This window comes from Narcine bancroftii, chromosome 13 (genome assembly GCF_036971445.1).
Source record: "Narcine bancroftii isolate sNarBan1 chromosome 13, sNarBan1.hap1, whole genome shotgun sequence".
Taxonomy (NCBI): Eukaryota; Metazoa; Chordata; class Chondrichthyes; order Torpediniformes; family Narcinidae; genus Narcine; species Narcine bancroftii.
Genome location: NC_091481.1, coordinates 2,704,871 through 2,731,825, shown reverse-complemented (window position 1 = coordinate 2,731,825; position 26,955 = coordinate 2,704,871). Strand labels below are relative to the sequence as shown.

Here is a 26,955-nt window from a genome sequence, read left to right as displayed (position 1 = left end):
TTGGGACCTGGCCGTGGAGTGGAGGGGGGGTGACCATAGGGATTTGTCTGTGGTGTGGAGGGTGGTGACCATTGGGACCTGGCCATGGTGTGGAGGATGGTGACCATAGGGATTTGTCTGTGGTATGGAGGGTGGTGACCATTGGGACCTGACCGTGATGTGGAGGGGGGGTGACCATAGGAATTTGTCTGTGGTGTGGAGGGTGGTGACCATTGGGACCTGGCCGTGGAGTGGAGGGTGGTGACCATAGGGATTTGTCTGTAGTATGGAGGGTGGTGATCATTGGGACCTGGCTGTGGTGTGGAGGATGACCACATTCTTATCTTCTGCCTTTCAGGATCAAACATGAAAACATTGTTGCTCTGGAAGACATCTATGAGAGCCCAAATCACCTGTACTTGGTCATGCAGCTGTGAGTATCAGAGAGGGGAACTGCTTTGCTTCCTGGAGCCAAGGCTCTTGACCTTGAACCATACTTACTGCCTCTCACTCAATAAAAGGGATCTTTCAGGTGGAAGATATGCCTTCCTCACATTGCCTGATTTGAATGTTACACAAACCCTGCAGCAATGAGGGTGGGCTTACTGAGACCAGTCTCAAACCACTTCACTGCACAGACATGCAGATACAGGTTTGGAGTGGGTGCCAGCCACTGGGACTCTTGACCTGGTTCCATCATTCAACCAGATCACAGCTGATCTGACTGCACCCTCAAAGGGTGGCACAGATAGCGTAGCGGTTACTCCAGTTAAAAGCCAGCACTGTCTGTGAGGAGTTTATATGTTCTCCCTGTGTCTGTGTGGGTTTCCTCCAGGTGCTCTCACCCTCCAAAAATACAAATGGGAGTAATTGGGTGGCATGGGCTGGAAGGGCATGTTACCCATCTGTTCCTGGTAACCTTTGACCCACACACCCACCTTAATAAACTCCTTAAAAATATTCAAAGAATCTGCTTCCACTATTCTCCCAGGAAGAGAGTTGCAGAGACTCAAAGGGACAAAGTATTTCATCTCCTTTCACCCTAAACAGGCAGCCCCTTATGTTGAATAATGAACCCCGAGTTCTGGATTAGAACACAGGACCCCACAAGGACAGGCTCTTCAGCCCATGTGTCTGTGCCAAACATGATGCAATCCCTCTGCTCCCAGCATTTATCTGGAAGCCTCTCAATTTGCTTCCACCACTACTCCTGGCAGCCCATTCCAGGCAGCCAGCACTGTGTAAAATAGCTGCCTCCACATCTCCTTGAAATTTCCTCACTTTAAACACACCTCCTCCAGTGTGTGACATTTTACCCTGGGGAGATTGACTGTTTATCCTATCAGAGCCTTCGATTATTTTGTAAACTTCAATCAGGTCTCCAGAAAAAACATTTCTTGAGGAAGGCCCCAAATGTCGGCAATATATCTTTGTCTCCTATGGACGCTGAAAGATCGGGTGAGTTTCTCCAGCATTTTGGTGGTTTTTCACTAGAATCACAGCGACTGTAGACTTTTGTGTTTCATCGAGAGAAAACAATCCCAGTTTGTCTCACCTCTCCCCGAAGCTCATATCCTCTGATCCAGGCAGTGTCCTGTTCTGGAGGTATTAATCACTATTCAACTCCGGTAGCTACAAGTCTGGCAATCCAATCTTTTCTGAGAAGAGAACTCTCTCATTCCAGCCATCAGTTCAGTGAAGCTGTACTGGGGTCAATTGTGAAAGTCACTGCCACTTTCTCAAGGGCAACTAGAGAGGGGTTAAGCTCATCCAGTGATTTGGAGCAGGAATAAAAGAGTGAGAATTTTATTACAATAAAGCCCCTGTTATCTGGAATTCAAGCAACTGGCAAAAAAAATAAATTAGGAAAAAATATGGAAGTTTAAAATTATCACTATTAATTTGCCAATTCACACAACGCACAATCTTAAGCAACCGGAAAATTCACCTATCCACCATTACCAATCCCATTGCTGCTAGATACCAGAGGTTTTACTGTATATGAATCCAAAACACTGTGTGTGTGGCGGATCTGAAATTTCAGCAGTAAATGTTCTCCAAAATTAAATTGTTTATTGCCACTTTTAACAAGATATTGTGTAAAGCCTTGTTTTGCGTGCTATCTAGGCAAGTCAACCTATACATAGGACAGCAGGGAGATCTTGAGGACATGCTAAATTTCCTTGGGATTCTTAGAAAGTTGAGGTTTTCTCAGTTGTATCATCGATGTGGCGGGACCAGGTTGGGTTGTTGGGGATTTTTCTGGTGCCCCACCACATCACCCTCAGCCTCCCCGCCAGCCAGTATGGAGCCCACAGTTCCTGTTCTTATTCACGTGTACCAAATATCTCTGACGGAACAGGGCAGAATTTGCTGGCAGAGAAGTGGAGCGGAGTGCATGGAGAATGTGAGCAAATCACCTGGGTGGTGGTGCTGGGGGTTGGGGGGGGGGGGGGGCGAGCATGCGTCTAATCTGCAGCTGTTCCAATACGGGGCAGCCATAAACAAACTGCTGGAGGAGGCCAGCGGGTCGAGGGGTTATAGGTTTAGATAAAGGGTGTGTGGCTACAGAGACTGCAGGAGCACTGGAGGTGAATCCACGGACACTCAGTGACTCTGGGGGGAGAAGGACTCTCCTTTGCTTCTCTTTCTCTGACTGTAAGGGCACTGAACAATTTCTGCTGATGGTGAATATTAGTCCGCCGTTTGGTACAATGAGGAAATTTTGTGTACTGTTTTATTACATGACAATCTTGAAACTGGGGCACTACAGACAGAATCTGCCAAATTCACACACCCAAGTCCAAATATAAGCTTAAAGTTATTGCCATGGACCAAGATGCACTGGTAGATGTTGGTTTGCAGGCAGACCAATCGACATCTCATGCATGGTACAATACGTTAGATAGTACAACAGTGCAGAGTTGCAGGGAGATGTCACTTGGTAAGGAGAAACAGCAGCATAATTTTACGGTCCATTTAGGTGTCTGATAACAATAGGAAAGAAAGTGTCCTGGTGCCCACAAGAGTGCTGGAGAAACTCAGCAGGTCACCCAGCGACCCCAGGAAGTGAAAGGCAGTCGCTGTTTCATCAGGAATGACTCTGGGAGAGGCAGTTCCTCTTCATCTCTTTTTTTTAAAACTTTATTTAAGATTTTATAACATGAATAACATATAGGATTACATTAAAAAAAATTAAGAATAAAATAATAAAATTACAATACAGTATCAGTAATCTAAATAAACTATATCCTCCCTAATAATTATTACACATTAATAACCCAACTCAAATTAGTCCAACCCCCCCTTCCCCCACAAAAATAAAGAGTGAAGAATTAATAAAGTTAATAATATATGTGAGAAAAAAAACCCACTTACAAAAAAAATCAAAAACATAACCGATTAAAATACTAACAAAAAGAGAAGTAATTAATACTAAGATATCAGACTTAAAAAAGCATATTTAAATCAAACTTAAATGCATATATTTAACAGAGTTAAGATGAAACATATATTTAACTCAAACTTAATATAAAAAATTAGTAAAGTTAGTAACATTGTCTATCAAAAATTCTTAAACAATAATCAAATCTTTCAAAAAAGTTGTAACATGAGAAAAAAAAGATGAAAAAAAAAACTTTCTCTATAGAGATAAACCTTCAACTAACTTCACATCTATCACCATATTAGTCACATAAACCACCATCTTAAAACAAAATTCAAACCTCATTAAGCATTGTACAATTCAATTTTAGTACTCTTCCACCATTTTTCCCTTTTACTCTTGAATAATTATCCAATAAAAGCTCCAATACCACATTTAAATATCCCCAATCATTACGTTAAAATTCAGATATCCAAATAATAAAAACACATCTACAACGAAATCTATATCTTCAACAAATGGAGCATAAACCACAAACAAAATTCAAGCCTCATTAAGAATTGTACAATTCGGGGGAGTCACGTGATGGAGTAGTGGCCGGACGGTGAACTCCAGCCCTCTCCAGAAAAGTCGGGAAAAACAAGAGAAAACACAAAGGCACAGAAATAAAAGTTACAGAAAAGTGAGTATAAAGGTGGAAAGAAGATGGCGACAAAAAAAGAAAAGTCGAAAGCAACGGTAAGAAGAGAGGAAGAGAAGACAAAGGAGGAAAAAGGTGAAGGCCTTACCTGTCCGAAGAGGCCCGCTGCGGAGAGAGAAACCCGCTCCCTCAGGTCGGTAAATAATGGACTACAAAAATGGCTCGCAGAGCCGAACAAAAGTGCGCAACCGCGCATGCGCGAAGTTTCGCGCATGCGCGATGCGAATGAAAAAAAACACACCGACGGGAGGGGGGACCAGCTGGGGAGTCGATCTCCACAGCCGGCAACGACAGCTGCAGAACACCTGCAGCAAGAAGAGACCACAGAAGACAATAGAAACAAGATAGAAGAGGAGGAAAGGGCAGCAAAGAAACAACAGATGGCCAACCCAGAGGAAGAAGAAGAGGAAGAGTATGGTGAAATAGAAGAAGAAAAGAGAGGCAAGGTAAAGGATATACTTGCTCTTATTAGAGGATACATGGAATCATTTAGAGAATGGCAAACACAGGAATTTAAGGATTTAAGAAAAAGAATAAACAACACAGAAGAGAAAATAAATAAAATGGAGATGACCTTAACGGAAATGGGAAAGAAAATGGACAAGATGGAAGAGCGGGCAGTAGCAGCAGAAATGGAGGTAGAAGACTTAAAAAAGAAATTGGAGGAATCTAATAAAAAAACTAAAGAGACACAAGAACTACTAGCTCAAAAAATAGATACAATGGAAAACCATAACAGAAGAAATAACATAAAGATAGTGGGCCTTAAGGAAGATGAAGAAGGCAAGAATATGAGGGAGTTTATAAAAGAGTGGATCCCTAAGACCCTAGGATGTCCAGAACTACAGCATGAAATGGAAATAGAAAGGGCACATAGAGTATTGGCCTCTAAACCACAACCACAACAAAAACCAAGATCTATTGTAGTAAAATTCCTAAGATATACTACAAGAGAAAAGGTACTGGAGAAGACAATGGAAAAAGTAAGAGAGGGCAACAAACCACTGGAGTATAAAGGACAAAAAATCTTCATTTATCCAGATATAAGTTTTGAACTCCTAAAGAAGAGAAAAGAGTTCAATACAGCAAAGGCGATTTTATGGAAGAAAGGGTATAAATTTATACTAAAGCATCCAGCGGTATTGAAAATATTTATTCCAGGACAACAAAACAGACTATTCGCGGATCCAGAAGAAGCACGAAAATTTGCAGAACAATTACAAAAATAGACTGAGGGAGGAAGACGGGTAATGAGAGTTAAAATGATCACGACTGATATGTATGTGGGTAAAGACAAAAATAGACTGAGGGATGAAGACGGGTAATGAGAGTAAAAATGATCACGAATGATATGTATGCAGGTAAAGAGGTATAAGAGTGAATAGAGACAATGAGCATACATGAATGTATCTGTACTTAGAGGAAAATATGGATAGTATAGACAAGAATTAATAAGGGAAGGTAATGGAATAGAGAGAATAAGGAGGGAATTAAAAGAGGGACCTTTGTGACATATGAAAAGTGAAATCTTTTCTGGGGGAGGCGGGGTGGGGGGAAATAGCGGTCACTGCAAAATCAGTTGACGCTTGCGAGTGGATTCGCAAATCCAAATGGAGAGGGGAGATGTGGTTGTCCGACAAGGGATAAAGGACAACTCAGGAGGTGAAGGGGAGATTGGGGATAAATAAGATAGAAATAGGAGAATAAGGAAAATGTTAGATGTTGTAGGAATGTTGTCTTATAAAGAGTTGAAAATAAGAAAACAGAAATGGAAAAGGAGGAAAGGTAATGATGGAAAAACGGAAAGAGAAGATAAACAAAATATAAAAGGGCTACGCTGAACTATATGTCTTTAAATATTAATGGAATACATAACCAAATTAAAAGGAAGAAACTACCAAATTTAAATGAATAAATGTATTCCATTAGAAAAAATAACATATTGGTTAAGAAATAACATTGAAATATTCGAACAAGTATAGGAGCCTTACATTAAATACAATAGCGAAAACCTACCGGGGACAAACATTACCTAAGTTGATGGAAGGAGAAGGAAAGAAAAGAATGGACTCAGTAGAATTTCTGGTGTAATTTTGTTGAATGACAACATTGTCTGACTGGCTTAATGCAACCTAGATTGTATACCTAAAATGGATGAGAGGGGGGGGTGGGGGGGTGGTTTGGGAGGAAAGGGGGGGGGGGGGAGAAAAAGTCACTGTATATGTGTGAAAAGAAATAGTGTATATCATGGCTAATGTGATTTATGGTGTGAAAAATAAAAAAATTTAAAAAAAAAAAAAAAAAAAAAAAAAAAAAAAAAAAAAAAAAAAAAGAATTGTACAATTCAATTTATAACTTTCACCATTATTCCCTTCATTCTATAACTAAAATAGCAAAATAATATACACCAGAATTACCATTCCTTTCACCTTAAAGTTAAAGAAAAAATATTAAAAAAAACTTATCCATCCCATTCACATTTAAATTTCAAATATTCCTTATCTACTGAATAAACTTTACCAAAAAAAACCACATCAATTTTTAGTTTTTTAAACAATCAAATACTTTCTTATACTTTTTTTTATAAACACAAAAAAAAACCTTCACTCTTTAATCTAATAATACAAAAAAAAGGAAAAAAAACGGGTAGGAGGTTAAAAATACCCCCTCCTGTCTAAACCGCGCAATGCGGTAACTCCCAAAGAAAAATGGGTGTGAGATAACTCACACGTAGCAGATGACTCAGGAAATAGTGCCTATCCAGTTCTCACCCCCAACTCTCACTTCATCTTAAATTAACATCATCATTATTTAATATTCCTTTTTTTTTAACAAAAACATTAGAAAAAAAAAGAACAACTCTTCTTTTAATCAACTCCAACTGCCGAGTCACCATTACAACCATTCCTTCTTGGAGCACAGCTCTTTTCTTCCATCTCTTGTCTCCTTAGAGATCGCGGCGGACTACGTCTCTGTTGAAACTGAATAATTGGCGGCTCTTGAGCAAATGCTATAGCTTCCTTTGGAAAATCAAAGAACTTTGGTTGGCAACCATCTTGAAAAACCTTCAAAACAGCTGGATATCTAAAGGTTGCCTTATAACCTTTCTTCCACAACAACTCTTTAGCAGAATTGAATTCCCGTCGTTGGAACATAACTTCTTGATTCAAATCCGCATAGAAGAAAACTCGATTATTTTGAATCATCAAGGGTGATTTTCTCTGTTGTGCATTTCTAATAGCCACTCGTAAAATTATTTCTCTGTCGTAATAATTCAAGCAACGAACCAAAACAGGTCTTGGACTTTGACCTGAAATAGGTCTTCTACGCAAGGCTCTGTGAGCACGTTCCAGTATTATACCTTCCGGGAAATGTTCCTGACCCAGCACCTGCGGAATCCATTCAGTAAAAAATTTTCTTGGGTCTGGTCCCTCCATTCCTTCCGGCAAACCAATAATCTTTATATTGTTCTGTCTGGATTGGTTTTCCAAATAATCAATCTTTTTCACCAAATTTTTATTTTGAGTTTGTAAATCTTCGACCATTTTGGTCATATCTGAAACTTGATCTCGTATTTCGTCTATATCTTTTTCACACGAATTAAATTTATCTCTCACTTCAAGCTTAAAAGCTCCAAACTCAGCCATTTGTTGAGAATGTATTTTCACCAGAGTATTAAACCTAGTACCAAGTTCAGTCATAATCTTGGATAATCCCTGCATTGTATAAGATAATTTAGATTCAAGATTCACAAGAATCTTTTCAATTAGAAGAGATTCTGGCTCAACAGATTCCTGCTTCTTCTGCATAACCAAAGGATCTTCTGTTGCTTCCTTCATTCTGGTTGCCTTCCTTGTAGTATAGTTACGTATGAAAACCCCAGCCACAGCCTCTCCAGCAATGACTGGAGGACGCTGGCCGGGATTTTCCCCAGTCCATAATGTATTAATTTCTCCCAGTACATCAAGTTGTATAGGTTCTTTTATCTCAAGAGGTGCAGTTTGCAATGCCACCGCTATAGTTGACAAATGCCTTTCCCCAGCCGGTACTTCAACTGATGTTACTACAAGTGGTTCATTCATAACATTGCCGTCAGATGCTACTGCACATGTGCGAACCTGAGTAACTCTTTGTTCTAAAGGCTGTTTGGCGCCCTCTTTAGAGGGCTCTACCGATGTAACATTGATCTCTACATCCGAAAGCTGTACCTCTCTCCTGGGATCCATTTCAGGCTGAGACCTGGTGTCTTTCCTGTAGGTAGGCTCCAAAACTTGAACTTTTGGAAAATGTAGTTTTTTGATGATCTGTTGTCGTTTTTTTTTTGCTCTTTTCCACCAATTGTACCATCATAAGTTAAATTAACAGCACTGAAGTTATCTAAACTTTTAAAGAATTTTAACGGGCATTTCTAGACAAAACAATAAGATAGAGTCAGGAGATGACTGGAAGGCACGTCTGATCCTTACGCCATCTTGCCACGCCCCCCGTTCCTCTTCATCTCTGTCTTAAATCTACTCCCTCGAATCGAAGATGTTAGTGGATGAGTGGATAAATCCAGAATCCGATGCATGTTAAAGAACAGGTTGTTTTTTTTGTGAGAAGAACTTGGAAAAATCAAAATCAGAAACTGCAAGTGTTGGAAACACTCAGCGGGTGAGCAGCATCTGTTTCAGGATGAAGGGGGACTGAAACATAAAGTCTGTTTCTCTTGGAAGTGCTTGTTCATGAATCACAGAAGGTTGGTTTGCAGGTGCAGCAGGGTATCACAAAGGCAAATCGAATGTTGGCCTTCATCGCTGGAGGGATTGAATTTAAGAGCAACTGTACAAGGTAAGGCCGCATCTGGAGAACTACGTACAGTTCTGGTCTCCCTATTTGAGGAAGGATGTACTGGTTTAGGAGAAGGTGCAGAGGAGGTTCACCACGATGATTTCGGAAATGAGGGATCTGTTTAGACTGTTGAGGAGAGATCCTGGGCGACACGGTTAGCACAGCAATTAACACAATGGTGCTATAGGGCCAGTGACCTGGGTTTAAACCCAGGGTCATCTGTAAGAAGTTTGTATGTACTCCCCGCATCTGCATGGGTTTTCTCCAAGTTCTCCTGTTTTCTCCCACCTTTCAAAATGTACAGGGTGGGGGGAGTTGTAGGTTAATTGGGTGGCACGTGCTCATGGGCCAAAATGGCATGTTACTGTGCTGTGTGTCTAAAAGATCGAGCCACCTGGGACTGTACTTGCTGGAGTTTCGATGAATGAGAGGAGTTCTTCTAGAAATATATACAATTATGATAGGAATAGATAAGAGAGAGGCAGGAAAGTTGTTTCCACTGGTTGGTGAGACTAGATTGAGGAGACACAGCCTCAAGTTTTGGTGGAGTAGATTTAGGATGGAGATAACTGCTTTTCCCAGAGAGTGGTAAATGTGGGGAATTCTCGGCCTAAGGAAGCAGTAGATGCTGCATAGATAGATGTTTTGCATTTTTAGGGATTAAGAATGAAGAGAAAAAGGCAGTTAGTGGAGCTGTCCATGTTTGGACCAGCCATGATATTATTGAATAACGGAGCAGGCTCGATGGGTTGGATGAAAACTCCTTCTCCTGCTTCTTCTGTCCTCTTTCCCCAGATACTGACTGACCTGCTGAGTGTTTAAGCGCCTGCCTACTTTTTACTCATACCTTGAAGAAGGTCTCAAGACCAAAACATTAGTTGTAAATCTTTACCTCCTATGGACACTGTGAGTCTGGCTGAGTTTCTCCAGCATTGCGTGATTCACTCCTGCTTAAATTCTTGCACAGATTTCCTTGTGTTCCTAAGTTGCCTTGTGTGAAGGGTGGTGCAATGTTCTCTCAAATCTGCCCATGTCCTGAGCTGTGCGTGTTAACAGCTCTTGTTCATTCCAATTGGAAAAGTTCTCCTGATGATTTTTTATAATTATATATTTTTTTTAAATTTAGACATACAACATGGCAAGAGGTCCTTTTGGCTTACACCCCCCCCCCCACCCCCCCGGTATATATTTTTTGAAGGGTGGGTGGAAACACACGCAGACACAGGGAGAAAATGCAAAACTCCTTGCAGACAGCAGCATGGGATTCAAATCCCGGTCCCAATCTCTGGCGCTGTAACAGCATTACGCTGACCGCTAGGCCGACCGTGGTGAACCTCCAGAGCAGACCAAGATCTTTCAATCCTTTAGGACTTTGGAATTCAGAATAGATAAGTCAATGAAGCAGCCATTTCACTGCAAGTGGCACCACTGCCATTGTCCTTTGCATTCTCATTGCTAGCCCGGTTGGCATGTCAAGATGACAGCCCCAGCAATAAACATTGATGGAAAATCATGACTGCTTCTCCCTCCATAGCTGCTGGCTGACCCGTTTTTTATTTTGGATTTCCAGCCTCTGTAGTGTATTGCTTTTCGGTGACGAGCCGTGAGCGACTGAGAGTGACTGAGAGATAGAAATAAAGACGGAGAAAGAGAGAGAGAAAGGGGAAAAGGAATGGTGGAGAGAAATGGGGAAAAGAAGAAAGAACTGTTCCTTTCATTCAGTGGTTAGGGTGACGCTATTATAGCGCCAGTGACCCTGGTTCGAATCCAGCGCTGTCTGTAAGGAGTTTGTACGTTCTCCCCGTGTCTGCATGGGTTTCCACCGGGTGCTCTGGTTTCCTCCCACCGCTCAAGATGTAGGTTAATTGGGGGTAATTGTGCAGCACTGTTTTAAATGGCCAGAATCAGCTTCTACTGTGCTGTAAATAAAATAAAATAAGCCATTGGGGAAGAGACTATAACCAGCCACTGACATTGAGTGTGTCTGGAGTTATCGGTGGTTTAACCCCCTTGTTCTGTTACTGACTGAACGGGTGAGCACAGGTGAGTTTGGTGCTCAGATGCCATTTCAGTTCTGCAGTAGTGTGGTGAAGGATTTGTAAATTGTCCTCGAGTTAATTCCACTGATGTTGTTGAGATTGTGTGTTGGTGGAGTTGTTCAACCATTGTGGCTGTCAAATGGCAGGCATCCCAGCTCTCTCTGGGTTAGTCTGCTCAGTCCCATCTAGCCCAGCCCACCCCATTTTGCCTCTGCAGTATTTTGTTATCCCCGTGCCCTTATAAATCTATTTCCCTCAAGAGCCCATTCAATTTCATCTCAAAACTTGCTCCATCTCCACTTGACCCTCTCATGGGCAGTAAGGACCAGGTTATTCCCAATCACTACATTAAAAGAAAATTCCCACTCACAGCCGCCAAATTCTGGAGCAATATTTTAAGCCTGAATTTCAGTAATCCAGCCATTCTCAACAGTACTCCTGGGGCCACAGACCGAAATTGTGAAACATTTTTTATGTAGTCAATAGGAGAGAAGTACAGAAGAAACCAACTAAATGTGACGGCTTCACAGGGAAGGGGGCCCATAAACCTTGAGCAGATTCCTAACAGACCCATAGCCAAAAAAAAAAAGTTGAGAATGTCTGGTCTTCTCCATATAAATGGGAACAACCTTCCCCTTAGCTAAACCTCATCTTGGATCAGATGATAATCAACTTGAATCTCAACCCTCCTCTGAGGAGGACGTCAGTCTCTCTAACCGAAGCTTGCAGCTGAAGTCCCCATTGCAGGAACCATCCCAGGAAACCCATCTCCTGGGTGGTGACCATGCATGCCAGCAAATCCTATAGCTTAGAAATAACTAGAACCAATTCCTGAAGGCAGGCCTGTCTCATCTGCTGCTTCGATCCACAAGTTGTTCACCAGATGGTCTCACTTTTGTTCAAAGTTTGTTTACATCACACAAATTTCCAAACTGCAGGCTTTCCAAAAAGATGCCAGACAAAAATAGTAATCCCTCAATAACACGAAGAATGAGCAGTTATTAATGGTCCAAGATGCAGCCAATTGCTCTGTTGGGAAAAAAAATTGGTCGTCATCAGATTGAGGTTCATGAAAATGGGAATAATTACTGCCAACCTTTGAACTCACAGATAGGGCATGGAGAGGCTTTGTGGATCTAGCGACCCCACAAAGAGAGCAGCGAGTCTCAATGATATGTCACCTCATAGTTTACAATATTTTGATGGAAATTTGCAGAAACGGGTATTATTTCTCTGGTTTGTTCCACTCACACACCCCCTTGGCCAACCCTCAATTGGAAGGGGTAGCGGGTGATATCGAACAGTTCGAGAAGATCACATGATCACATGATATAGGAGCAGAAGCAAGCCCATTGGCCCATCGACTCTGCTCTGCCATTCTAATCTTGAGCTAATCCATCCACTCACTCAGCCCCACTCTCTGGCTTTCTCCCTGTCAATCTCTGTTTTAAACACACCCAACAACCTGGCTTCCACAGCTGCCTGTGGTAACACATTCCACAGACTGATGACCCTCTGACTAAAGAAATTTATTCCCATCTCTATTTTAAATTGACACCTTTTTACCCTGAAATTATGCCCTCTTGTCTGAGACTTCCTTGCCACATCTCTGCTGTCCAAGCCCGTTTCGAAATATCAGATGATTGGCTTCTGTTTTGCACAGGTGATGGAGTTTACACACAGGCTGTGCTCTCCACCTGAGTCCACCTCGGCAAGACTAGGTGGCTTGGTGCCCATCCAAACCCAACTCCTCACAGAGCCTTTCCACCCACCCCGAGGTGGGTTCTGCGCTGACCTCCACGAGGTGTCGAAGTTTAAGGATCAATCCCTGTTCCGGGCTGACACAACCTGGGATGGAAGATGTAAAACAGCATGGTTAGTGTAGCGGTTAGCATGACACTGTTACGGGACCAGCAACCCCGGTTTGAAACCATTGCTGTCTGTAAGAAGTTTGTACGTTCTCCCTGTGTCTATGTGGGTTTCCTCCAGGTGCTCCATTTTCCTCCCACCCTTCAAAGCATACGGAATTGTTGGTAATTTGGGAATAATTGGGCAACATGGGCTTCTGGGCCAGAAGGGCCTGTAACTGTGCTGTACATCTAAATTTAAAAAAAAGCAGCCACAGCTCCTGTAAGAGGACAGCGTTAGAAGCAGATACAGGGAGGCCATTCAGCCCTCCAAGTCTCCTTTCTCATTCAAAAAGATTATGTCTGATCACTTCCCACATCCCTCAATTCCCTGTCCACTTACCAACCACTGCTACATGTGCTTATCAGCAAGCAACAATGTGGGAGACATGCTTAGCTGGGGTGAGCTATGCTGTCTGATACGATTAAGCAGTCAGTGGTTGTGCATGTTCAAGGCTTAAGAATGATCATCCCACATCGATGGGATGTTCTGGCAGCCAGCTCCATTATTGAGCATGCCATTTCCTCAGGGGGGCTAGATAACTAGCCCCACCCAAGCATGATTGATGGCATAAAATCAAAAATGTTCAGCAGGACAGCTAGCAGAAAGAGAGGCGGAGTTTATATTTCAGATTCAGGACCCATGTTAATGGCTAAGAGAAGTCCAAAGCAAAATGCTGCAGATGCTGGAAATCTGAAATAAAAATAGAGGATTCAGCTGGTGAGTCAGCAGGTCTGATATGAAATTATTGTCGTACACATTGTACAATGTCCATGTGCACCGACATTCTTCCTTGCTGGAGCTGAACAGGTACTTTGTTTTGAAAAAAAACAAAAACAACTGATATATGGAACAGTGAGTGTTCTGACTGGAAAGATCAGTGGAATTGTTGTTGCTAGATAGTGTGAGAAAGTCACTGGCACCCATTCCTGACTTCAGGAGGGAGGCAGCTAATTTAATTCTCTGTTGTTGGCAGTAAAGCATATGAAAACCTATAATAATGTTCATTAATTTCTCCTCATTTTAGTTCCAAAATATCATAAACACACTTTGACAACAGTATTTTGACCGTTTCTTTTCCTTCTTCGTGAATATTACAATTATTTCATCATTGATTTATATTTCCAATAGGAGTTACAGGGTTTCGGTGTAACATTAAGTTATGTCTCAGCTCGCAGACTTGAATTGTTTTCCCAGTTGAAACCATCTATTGGATTCATCAGTTCACATACTCAGCAGGTCATGCAACATCCGTGGGAAGTAAACGGCGGTTGAAGTTTTGGGCCTGAGCCGAAAACAGCTGCGAAGATTTCCTTGTTTACCTCCATTTGGTTTCAGATTTATTGTCAGTGTGCACACAGTGTACGTCACATAGAACCCTGAGATTCTTTTTCCTGTGGGCCAGGGAGAATTAACACTTATTGGCAGTGAAAAAACTCTAAACAAATAAAGAAACGTAAACAAGATTGCGCAATGGAGAAAAAATCAGTAAAGTGCAAAAGTAAGGGTCGTTAAATATGTCCCTGATTGAGTTTGATGTTGCCCCACTACAAAGTCTCTTCAAGGAATGTCCACCCTGAAACTTTCTCCTCAGAATCTGCAGACTTCCTTCTTTAAAGCAGAAGCAGGCCATTTGTCCCATCGAGCCCATTCCATCATGAGCTGATCCATTCTCCCCCTCAGCCCCGCTCCCCTGCCTTTTCCCCCCCTAACCTTTGATACCCTGGCCCTTCAGGTACCTATAGACCTCTGCCTTAAATACACCCAATCACAGGCGCCCATGGTAGCAAATTCCAGAGATACCTCACAATCCAAGGTTTATCTTTATCAAACATCACAGCTCACTGCTCAAAGTGGAGAAGTGGGCCCATCACTTTGTTTGTGATGCATTTAGAATGCGTAAACAATCACATTCTGACTAAAGCTTTGACACAATCTTTTCTGTTTAATGAGACATTAAACATTAAGATTTTGCTCCAAAGAAATAATCCCACAGAACTTTTTCTGAATATCCTTGCCACTTCACCTAGATCTGTGTCTGCTGGAGGTTCAAAGAGCAAAGATGACCTGCTTCAAAGATATCAGATGCTAAGGAGGCTTGAGAGGGCCATTGCTGAGATGTTTTCAGTAGTGGGAGGGTATTGGACAAGAACACATCGTTACAAAAAGAGGGTCTGGTCATTAAATCCCTTCTCTCAGAGGGTAGTGAATCTGTGGAATTCCCTGCCTCCTGAGGATATATTTAAGTTGGAGCTGAATAAATATTTGAAAGATCAGGGAATTCAGAGTGAGGCAGATCTGCCACTGGAGGAATTGAGGCTGGTTAAGGGGCAGCACGGTTGGCGTAGCGGTTAGTGCAACGCTGTTACAGTGCCAGCGATCAAGACTGGGGTTTGAATCCACCAACAATCCTGGCAGATCATGTCGATGTTGTGGGGTGGTGGGGGTTGGGGCGGGGGGGGAAGAGGGAGACTCCAGTAATCCTCTCTGCCACTTGTATAGTCCTGTGGATTGATCTCCAATCCATTTCTCTGCAGCAACTGTACCGCACTGTGATGCAGCTGGCCAGGATGCTCTCGATAGACATAATGGTGGCTGGTAGCCTTGCCCACTTCAATCTTCTCAGGAAGTCCAACCGCTCTTGAGGAGATGGGTTGACGATAGGTCAATAGTTAAGTCTCCCTCTACCTGTCTCTCCACTGCTCACACCTTCTGACCTATCACCTCTGGATCCCACTTCTTTCCCCCTTTGTTTAACCCTTTTCCTTAGTTCCAACCCAGAACGTTGACTGGCCACCTCTCACCACGGATCCTGCCTGACACACTGAGACCTTCCAGCACTTCACTGTTTACTCCAGATTCAAGTCTCTACAGTTTTTATATTTTAGGATGGGGGGGGATGTTTTAATTGACATTCCACCCCCCTTTCTCCCCCACAGGAGCTACTTATGGAATTGTTGCCTATTCATTAACTCTGGGAGTTTAACACCTCTCCTTTTGAGATTGTGGCAGTGACAAATCTTTTAATCGCACCTTTGAAGCTGCTCCCACCCTCCAGGAGAAGCAGATTTGCAATTGACAGGATAATGAGGGCAAAATGCAGTTAAATTATGCGCTGGCGGCTTCTGTGAGTGGAATATTCATTTTGTTAGCAGCTACAGAAGGCAGGGAGAATACAGCATCCTATCCTGGCAAAGCCCTAACTTCAACAGACAGCAAATCATTCTCTCATGGTCCCTGATTGCTGTCACCAGGAGACAACAGACGGCCACAACTCTGGATGGTGAAGTCGCTCCAACTGAAGCTTTGAAGGTCATCATCAAGCAGATTTTACTGCGTCTCTGCGCCTTCCAGGCGTGTGCTAGCTGTTAGAAAGTGATCGCACCACGCTCCCACTTCCACTCCGCAAACTCTACCCCGGCCATTCTCAACCTTTTTGTTTTAGCTATTCTCCCACTTCTTCCCACCCCCCCCCCCCCCACTCCCTTAGGACTCTGCTCATAGTTTATGGGCCCCCTTCCCCATGAAGCATTCGAGTTTTGGTTTCTTCCATGACTACATTTTTTAAAATTTGAATGTTACGTGAGGTGAAAAGAAAACAAGGCTTTTACTTAAATGTGCTGTGGCCACTGTTGGGAGTGGCTGCTCTCCCCCATCGCAGCAGGCAAATGTAGGGTGGAAAGCACAGATTGGGATCCTTGGGTTCATTCCCCCTGCAATAAACCAGAGTTGAATTTATATAGTGCCTTTCAAAATCTCAGGAGTTTATAAGTACTTTCTGAAGAGTAGATTCCAGGGACCTTCCAAAAACTCCAACAAGCTTTTACAAGGATGGACTTCTTCAGGAAAAAAGAAACATAGTGGAGCAACCAAATGGAGGCAAAGAAGGAAATCTTCGCAGCCATTTTCGGCACTTCTGAAGAAGAGCTCAGGCCAGAAGTGTCAACTGCTTTTTACTTCCCGGATGCTGCGTGATCTTCTGAGTCCCTCCAGCATGTTTGCAAACTGATGAATCCTATAGATTGTTTTAACTGAGAAAGCAATTCCGTCTGTGAGCTGAGGTATGAGTTACTGTTACATGAATAGAGACAAATCTATGTATAAGAAGGGCAGAAGGACATGAACCAGATCTGGCCAATTGGGACAAGTTCAGAATGCTGATTTTTAATTAATTTAGAGATTACAGCACATTAACAGGCCCTTCTGGCCTACGAGCCCACGCTGCCCAAATGTGACCAGGAGTGCAGCGTTGCTGGAGCTCACCGGAGCGCCATTCTGGCACTTCACCTGCCCGCTCTGGCATCTCATGGGGACGCTTTGGGGCCACTCTGGAACCTCACGGCAGACCCCCCCCCCCCATACCCCCTCCCACCCCCTGAGCACTATTCTCTATTCTGGACATTTCTGTTTTTTCCACAACCGGTCATTCTACTTTGCAGTCCTCCAATTAGTTGTCAATTATACAGCGCCAAATACAACATGGCGGCCACCAAGGCCGGGTCTCACAAAACCTCCTTGTCACCATTCTGGTGATCTCTGGCACTTATAAAATTAGCATACCACCCCTGCATGTGACCAATTAACCTATTAAACCCCATTCATCTCTGGAACGTGGGAGGAAACCAGGGCACCCGGAGGAAACTCACGTCGTCGCAGGGGGATCGTGCAAACTCTTTACAGACAGTGGTGAATTTGAGTCCTGGTCACCCGTGCTGAAATAGCGTTGTGCTAACCATCCCATCAGTTGAGCCGAAGGACATGTTCTGTGCTTTACGGCTCTGTGACTCCAAAATGTGTTGGTGACAGGGGGTTGAATGTTGGTCAACATCCCAACTTCACTTTGAGAAAATACCAGACATGTCTCACCTCGACGACAGAGGGGGGAGACGGTTTCATTGTGCTGAATCTCATCCTAAGATTCCAAGATTTAAGATTTCTTCTTTGTCATGTAATAGTGCAGAACATGTAATATTACACAAAATTGCCTTCTGCCTGAGTCACCGTTCATGTCTCCCGACGCTCCTTACAGTACGAGAGGAAGAGAAGCAAAGGAGTTCCTTCCGGGTCATGGATTCGCCTCCAGCACTCCTGCAGCCACACAAACTCCTGTTCAAACCATCGGCCGCCCGAGCCCCAGATCCAAACCTCCGACATGATCAGGAAACTTTCAGCCCCCGAGACCCTTCAGGAGCCCTTCTTGCTCTCAGCACCCTCTTGAATCCTGGCCCTGGTTCCCATGAGCCAGCATGCGAGTTGCCCCCAGTCTGTGTGGATCCCTCGGCCACCGAGCCCCTCACTGGGCTGCTGGCGTGGTCGCTGTCCTGTAGGGTTATCTACTCTGCCTCTCCCTCTCAACGGGAGGGTGGGGGGGGGGTGCTGTTCTCCCCAATTCTGGTACTCCAAAAGGGAGAAGCTTTCAGGGATTCAGACAGGGCAGATATGACAGTGACAGGAGCTCAGTCTACTGACCCTGCTCCAGCCATTAAAATTCAGAGGCCCTCTTCATTATGAAGCCTTCATGGTTTGGTTTTTTTGGAAGGAATATGTGAGTCAGCGCAACATTAAAGGGCCGAAGGGCCGTATTGCTCTGTATTATTCTACTTTTTAAACGTTTCCACTCAAAATATACCCTGACCCATTACATTTCCTGCCCCGCCCCAGATTCTACCACTCAGTCACATACTGGGAGTAAATTAGGGTAGCCATTTAACCACACATCTTTTGGAAGAGGGAAAAATCAGAGTACCTGGGGAAAGCCCACACAGTCACAGGGAGAATGAGCAAACTCCAATCCAGGAGCACCGGGGGGTCGGGATCGAACCTGCATCCCTGAAGCAGAGAGTAATTAGCTCTACCATCCGCCTCACGCTGTTGTTTCAGTGCAGAGCATGGACCACATTCACCAGATGAATGAGGAAGGGGGTTGTAAGGGAGAAGGCATCATTAGAAATGTCTCAAAAACGATCCAGCTCTCAGCATGACTCATCTATTTTATGCATGTGACATCTGTTCAAAGGTCTACAGCAAGGGTGGCAAATAACGTGGGTGGTAATTGGCTATGTCATTGATCAAAGGTGATGATGTAAATATGTAATTCGTCAAGAACAAACCATTGAACAGCAACAAACTAGACGCTGGGTGGTCAAACGTACCATCCGGTGCTGGGAACAATCCAACATTTCCCTGCACAAAACATTGGGACTAGAACCAGAGGATTCAGCCTCAAGATTCAGGGGAGTAGATTTAGAACGGAGATGAGAGAGAACTGCTTCTCTCAGAGAGGAGGGAATCCTTGGAATTCTCTACCCAAGGAAGCAGTAGAGGCCGTCTCACTGAATACATTTGAGAGAGAGTTAGGTAGATTTTGGCATAGTAGGGAAAAGGGGAAGGCAGTGGAACCAGGTCCAGAGCTCGACCAGCCATGAGGTCAATGAATGGAAAATCAGGCTCGATGGACCAGATAACTGACCACCCACTCCCCACTGCTTTCTCTCATGTTTCAATCATTTATATCCCTTTGGCACAGTATCAGAATAAGGTTTATTGTCCTGAACGTGTCACGAAATTTGTTGTTTTATGGCAACAGTATTGTACCATAAGTGGGTGCAAAAATTGCTGTAAATTACATTTCTGTAAATACACTATCTATCTTAAAAAATTAGTGCAAAAAAAAGAGAGAAAAGTGAGGTGGTGTCTGTGGGTCATTGTCCATTCAGAAACTTGATGGCGGAGGGGAAGAAGATGTTTTTGTACCATCGGGTGCTCGTCTTCAGTTTCCTGTAGCAGAGTGAAGAGGGCATGGCCTAGGTGATGGGGTCCTTGAGGATAGAGGCTGTTTTCTTGAGACATCGCCTCTTGTAGATGTCCTCGATGGAGTGGAGCCTGACGCCCAAGATGTTGTTGGCCAAGTTTACAACTCTCTGTAGCCTTTTCCTGTCCTGTGCATTGGTCCCTCCGTACAAGCGGTCAGAATGCTCTCCACATGTAGAAATTGCCTTCTCCCATACCCAGCTTTTACTCTCTCTCTAACCTTTCCTCCCATCACCCAGTGGTCACTCCCTCCCTCTGCCTCTCCACCTCTCACACCTTCTATCATGGACCCCATCACCTCTGGGCCCCTCCCCCAGCATCTTTCCCTCTTTATATATTTAATTTCACATTTTTCTCAGTCTCGGTAAACTGAAGGACCATTTCTATCCGTAGACGCTGTCTGACCTGCTGAGTCCATCCAGCAATTCTATGTTGCCTCAAGAATTAATAAATATGTCATCCCAACTACAGCATGGTAACAGGCCCTTCCGGCCCACGAGCCCGTACCACCCAATTAACCTACAACCCCCACTACGTTTTGAAGGGTGGGAGGAAACCGGAGCCCCCGTGGAAAACCCACGCAGACACAGGGAGAACCTACAAACTCGGGATTCGAACCCTGGTCCTGATCGCTTGTGTTGTAACAGAGTTTCCCAAACCACTATGAGAACTGTGCTGTCTGAATGGTGAGAAAAATAAAAAGCGAGGCGTGGATCGAGGGAACTCTCCTTTGGTTCTCACCCTTTCTCTGCATCTTGGCACTTTTTCTCATGCTAGTGGAAAGTCTCCAACTTAAGCCTGTTTCACTCGGTCCAGTGATAAGGGGGAAGGGGGTGGGGGGGAGTTTAAGGATGTTTGCAGCAGAGAGTGGTAGGTGCCAGGAGGTGATGGAAGCAGATACAGCAACTTAACAACACTGAAAAAGCTGGACGAACTCAGACAGCATCCGGGGAAGGCAAAAGATGATCAAGGTTTCGGGGCCTAACCTTTCATCAGGAATGGCAACAGGCAAACTCCCAACTAAAAGGGTGGAGGTGAGAGAGTAGGAGGAGCACAGGCTGGCAGGCGCCCGGTGAGTAGAGTGGGGAAGATGCGGGAGGCAGGGTGCTGAGGGAGTTGGCCTCCCCTGTTTCTCTCTACACAGCTGCTGCCCGACCTACTGGCAGTCCGATTGCAGCACCCGGTCGGTGTTGTTTGGGTCAGTTGAGGTAATGGTGCATTAAATCAGGCTTTTTGACAGAGGCCCAAATGGAAGTGGTATGGTTTTGCAGACCTTGCTGTTATCTGAGTAATACATGTGCTGTTGGAGCCAAAACATGAAGGAGTGGAGCACTTTTCTAATTGACATCCAGATTTAATGTTAAAACAATACAATCAAATCTAGTTTCTTGCTATGAGGATTGGACATAGGAATTAAAATTATAATTACTCTGTCCCGACACTCCATCTATCAGACATTATTAATGTATTCACTTACTATGGGTAAAATGTTAAGTGGTTCCATTGAGTGGAAGTGGAATACAGTTAAACCATGCACATCCTCCTTTTGTGTATGACGAGAATTTATAATCATTTAAAAATATCGCTGGCTGATAATAAGCAAAGCCCACTTGTAAAGTTCAAAGTTATGGATTGAAACCTTCCTGTGGATAATTGCATCAATAGTTTAGTAAATTCTCTGGCTGAATAGGAAGATGGTTGACTCTTCTCTGAATTTACTTGACTGCTTTGTACGAGAAAGGGGGATCGCGGTTGGCGAAGCAGTTAGCGCAGTGCTGTTACAGCGCCAGCGATCGAGACCAGGGTTCGTTTCCTGTGCTGTCTGTAAAGAGTTTATACGTACTTCCCGTGCCTGCTTATGTTTTCCCTGGGGGCTCAGGTCAATTGGGCAACAAGGGGTGGTGGGCCGGAAGGGCCTGTTCCTGTGCTACATGTCTAAATTAAATTTTTTTAAAGTGTGGGGTTAAGCAGATTGGCGCTGCCTACCTTCTCCAGAGTTGAACTGAGAGCATCCGATGACCGTTGCACTGATGTGGGCCAAGGCTTTCTCACGGCAAGATCCTTTAACAGCCAAGCTAAAGCACGCACTTGCAGGACAATCTAGATCTGAAGGGGAAATGTTTAAAGGGAGCATTGGGGGGAAGCTCTTCACACAGAGAGTGGTGAGAGTGTGGAAGAAGCTGACTGATGAAGTGGTGAACGTGGGCTCAATTTTGACTATAGGGCGGTACGGTTGGTGTAGTGGTCAGCGCAACGCTGTTACAGCGCCAGCAATCGAGACCGGGGTTTCAATCCCACACTGTCTGTAAGGAGTTTGTACGTTCTCCCAGTGTCTGCATGGGTTTTCCAGGGGGTCTGGTTTCCTCCCATCATTCAGAATGTACCTGGGTGTAAATTGGAAGGCATGAACTCATGGGCTGAAAAGGCCTTTTACAGTGCTGTATGTCTAAATTATAACAATTTGGGCAGGTGTAATGAAGGGGCAAGGAGGGATATGGTCTGGGTGCAGGTCAGTGGGACTGGACAGGTGGTAGTTCACCACAGATTAGATGGGCTGAAGGGCCTGCTTCTGCTCTAATGTTCCATGGATCTATCCAGACCAAAGAAATTGGGACTGGTGTAAAAGAACAAACTTCTCTTTAAAACATAGGTGAAGCTGGTACCTGGAGAGAGAAATTCCCTTCCAATGCACCTTGGGAAAATGGCATTCAATCTGTTTCAGGAGAGATGGGGGGAATATATTGATAAATCGAGGAGGATGGTCGCTGGCTCATCCTTATTCACCATTTACGACTGTTACATTATTTAGAAGGGATCGCATTCCCATATTTTATTTATACAGAGCTTTTATCATCCTGAAATAACTCATGTTCAATTATCAAATGAATAGGGAAACCAAAGCCCCTGTACATTATTTTGCGATATCCTGCGCTATTTAACTTTTTGTAATACTACTCCTGACACCGTTACTTACTGTTTATTTGTTATTATTACACAACCTTGAATTATCAATGTATTCCCCCAACATTTCACCTCTCCCGTAACAGATTGAATGCCATTTTCCCAAGGTGTATTTGAAGGGAATTTTTCTCTCCAGGTACCAGCTCACCTACGTTTTAAAGGGAAGTTTGTCCATTAATGACAATCCCAAATTCTCTGGCCTGGAGAGAACCATAGAACGTTGGAGCAGAAACAAACCCTTCTGCCCATCCAGTTGTGCAATAATATCAAATATGATTCTATGGTCTACCTGGGTTGACTTGCCTAGACAGCAAGCAAAACAAACCTTTTTTAAAATGGTATTTTGGACAATAAAAGACTTCATTTCCAGTGTATTGAGTGCTGAGGAGAGGCTGGGACAGGAAAGTTCAAGTTTATTGTCATCTGATTGTACAAGTACAATCTGACAAAACAGCGTTCTCCGGTCCTCGGTGCAAAACACGCAGACACACAACCAGACATAACACACACACACAGACAAACAGGACAAGTATTCATACATACAAATAAATAAGTATTGTTTCGTGAATATGAGAGACTCGGATGGTTAGTGTGAACAATTCTTGAGGAAACTGAAACAGGAAGTCCAGTGACGAGGTAGTCTGAGTGGAAGACAACATTGATCAATGAGTGCTAGGCTGGCATTGTGGGGTGGGACACAGCAACCCCCCCCCCCCAACCCCACCGGCCCTGGTTCGATCTTGACCTCCAGTGCTGTCTGTGTGAACTTTGCATATTCTCCTCATGACCGCATGGGCTTCCGTATCAAGCAGTGCTTCTTCCACATCCCCAAGACGTGGAGGTTGGTACGTTAAATGGCCGCTATAAATTGTAGGTTGAAGTATAAGTTTATTTGTAAGAAAATGCCTAGTACAGTGAGAAGGGCTCATCTGAGAACTGATCAACAGGTTCTCTCTCATGGGGAAAATGTACTATTTACAGAGAGCAGGATTTCAATGGAAGGGAAGATCAATTAGCACGAGCAAGGGCAGCATGAGAGCACTGCTGTGGGGTTCATGCAGAAGCCTGATGGCTGCAGGGAAGTCTTTTAACGTGTTGGTATGCACTTTCACACTCTTGAGACTTCTCCCTGATGGGAGGAGGGAGAAGTGATTGTGTCCAGGGTGTGATGGGGCCTTCAGGGTGTCGGCTACCTTTCCTAGGCCATGGGAGATGTAGATGGAGTTCGTGGAGGGGAGGGAAGTTTGCCTGATGTTCTGAGCTACATTCACCGCCTTCTACAGATTTTTTAAATGTAATTTAATTTAGAGATACAGCGCGGCCCATGATCCCGTGCCACCCAAATACACCCACGTGACTAATTAACTGACTAACCCCGTACGTCTTTGGAGGGTGGGAGAAAACCCTTACGGAGAACGTGCTCAGTCCTTACAGGGCACTGGTGCTGCGATCTCATGGCACTAAGCGCGATGCTAACTACTACAGCCTTCTTGCGATCTTGAGTAGAGCAGCTCCCGACCCACGGTGTGATGCGTCCGGCATGTCTGCTTCAGACGGTGCACCTGTAGAAGCTGTTTGAGGTGAGCGACTGAATCTGGGATGGGGGGGGAGTTCATGGGGGATTGTAAAAAAGATTAGTGTAAAGGTGTGGCAGGCAGTGGGTGCAGATTCAATGGGTAGAGGACATGTTCATACTTCATTGTGTCTAAATCAGGTCTCCAATCCGTTATTTTTTTTGCATTGTTCAGCTCGTTTTCCAGGAGGCATTTAATGGCGGGAAGACCAGCCTTGACCATTTTATTTAATAGATATCTCAAAGTGCACATTAAGTCAGCAATTCAGCTGAGGGTTTCTGGTTACTTCGAGCATACTTCCTCAGTTAAATTACAGCCTTTGATTTGTTCATTCCATTTATTACTTTATAAAAATCTATATTCCATAATTGTTTCTGAAAGCTCTGGATATGCCCATTAAGTGGCAGAGTGTGGGAGGGATTATATAAGATTGGGGGAAGGGTGCTCGTTCTCTCTGTCGGCTGAGAAATTCCTAACACGGTGAATGAAGTGAACACTAGTAATCACATCACAGCACATGAACCGGGTAAATCTCTGGACTGTGCACAATAAGAAACACCTTGGAATAATTTATTAGAAAACATATGTAGCATTCGAGTCTGTATTCATTGGGTTTATTTTTTTAGAGCAGGAACCAAATCGATTCTGTGCATTGTCGGCTGGAATAAGGTGTGGTGTGCACTGCATCTGATGTTAAGATCTCTTTTGGTTCAGTTATGGCTATTGTTCCCAAATGTCTCAAAGAGACATTTTCTGTTCAGACTTCGCCGGTTTGCCAAACCGAGTCATCCCACACTGTGTCACAGGCTTCCTGCGTCCGGAGTGATCCCCACAGCCCCACGACAGTCCCTTTGCAGTGTGCCACTCAACATCCTCGTCTGGGTTGTTCAAAGCTCACTCCAGCTGTTAAATTTAAATTTAAATTTAGACCTTCAGCACGGTAATGGGCTCTGTTGGCCCACAAGCCCATGCTGCCCAATTACACCCAAATGACCTACAACCCCCAGTACAATTTTGAAGAGTGGGAAGAAACCAGAACACCCAGAGGGAACCCATGCAGACAGTGGAAGAATGTACAAACATCTTATAGACAGAGCTGGATTCGAAAGCTGGTCGTTAGCGCTGTAACAGCATGGCATTAACTGCCACACTAAAATTACATTAAAATGCGATCAGGAGACTGTGTGATACCCGTTGCGAAACCATTGAGCAGGAGATCTGCATCATTGTTGCAAGGTGTACATCAATTCAAGGCTTGCTGAACCTGGCGATCTAAACCTCTCCGTGGATCAATATCAACAGAGATAAATTCACCCACTCCTTCTGAGTAATTCCTGGACTTATCTCCAGGGGCCCAACCAACATCTTGGGTGTCACCTTCTAACTGGTTATAACTTAAGACCCCCTTTTTTCTCTCTTGTCTCCCTCTCTCCCTGATAACAGTGGGTTTAACTGCATTCTCTCACATTGCTGAATCTTCTTCCTTGCAAAGAGAGTATGGCCGGGCTGGGACGAATGTTAGCTGCTTTTCCAAGGCAGAGGGAGTTATAGATGGAGTGAATGAAGGGGGTTAGGGTTAGGGTTAGGGAGGAGGGGAGGGGTGTATGTGATGGAAGGGAGGGGATCTGTCTGATGGCCTGAGTCACGTTCACAACCCTCTGCAGTTTCTTGCGGTCTTGGGTGGAGCAGTTCCTGTCCCTCACAGAGCACACCCTGACGGGATGCTTCCAGAGGTGCACGTGTGGAAGTTGTTAAGGGCCCAACTCATCCAAGGTGTGTTCCTGAGCTAGTCCCATTTGCGTGTATTTGGCCCATATCCCTCTCATCTGTTCCTACCCATGCATCTGTCCAACGTCTCTTCCACTATAATTTTCCCCACTTCTACCACGTCCTCTGGCAGCTCATTCCATACAACTCCTTCCCTCTGTGGGGGAAAGTTGTCCCTCAGAAACTCTCCAGTCCTTCTCCTTAAACCCACACACTCTAAGTTTTCACTACCCTGGGAAAAAACTGCAATTGTTCATCTTATATCCAACCCCTCATGATTTTATAAACCTCCAACACACTAAGGAAAAAAAGCCTTTCAGTATCACTCCAGCTTTCCAGTCCCGGTGACGTCCTCCTGAATTATTTTCTGTATTCCTTTCAGCTCAGTAAAGTTTTTCTAACAGCTGGGCAGTCAGAACTGTGCAGGGGATCCCATGCGTGGTCTCACTAGCGTCTTGTACATCTCAATAAAGGGTTGCGGCTGGAAACATCAACCACTTTTTGTTTCCCACTGATGCTGCTCAACCCACTGGGTTCCCCCAGCTGATTGTGTTTCTGTTCAAGTTCAAGTTTATTGTCAGCTGATTGCACAAGTACAACCCAATGAGACAGTGTTCTCCGGTCCTCAGTGCAAAACACACAGACACATAACCAGACATAGCACACAGACAGTCAAACAGTACAGATGCAGGATGTATATACATGTATAAAAATGCATAAATATTGTTGAATAGTCTCCTGTGTGTCTCAAGTACATAACGACCTGACCAGTGTGTCAATACCTTCTTCTCCACCCTGTCAAAATGTTTCCTGCTGTCAGGAATCAATGCTCCTGTACCCTCCCAAGTCTCTCTGTTCTACAAGGCCCTGCCATCTAATGAATGACAGAACAGGCTCGATGGGCTGAATGGCCAACTCCTGCTCCTATTTCTTATGGTCAATTCATTCCTTCTTCCGCCTGGACTCATTATTGTAAGGGTGTGCCTCGGTGGGCTGAAGGTT

The 26,955-nt window shown here is 44.1% G+C and overlaps 1 protein-coding gene and 1 long non-coding RNA gene across 7 annotated transcripts in view; one reads left to right on the top strand and one right to left on the bottom strand.

Moving 5' to 3' along the window:
* Positions 1 to 26,955, top strand: part of camk1da (calcium/calmodulin-dependent protein kinase 1Da) — a 238,680-nt gene that overhangs the window by 71,479 nt on the left and 140,246 nt on the right. For all 6 annotated transcript variants that reach the window (XM_069907465.1, XM_069907467.1, XM_069907462.1 and 3 more), the window contains one exon: positions 338 to 412. In XM_069907465.1, coding sequence (XP_069763566.1) covers positions 338 to 412 — 75 coding nt within the window. The remainder of the gene's footprint in view (positions 1 to 337; positions 413 to 26,955) is intronic.
* Positions 13,897 to 14,592, bottom strand: LOC138748463 (uncharacterized). Its single transcript, XR_011348047.1, has 2 exons — positions 14,555 to 14,592; positions 13,897 to 14,235 (listed from the first exon to the last, which is right to left on the bottom strand). It is a non-coding gene; the product is annotated as an uncharacterized lncRNA (long non-coding RNA).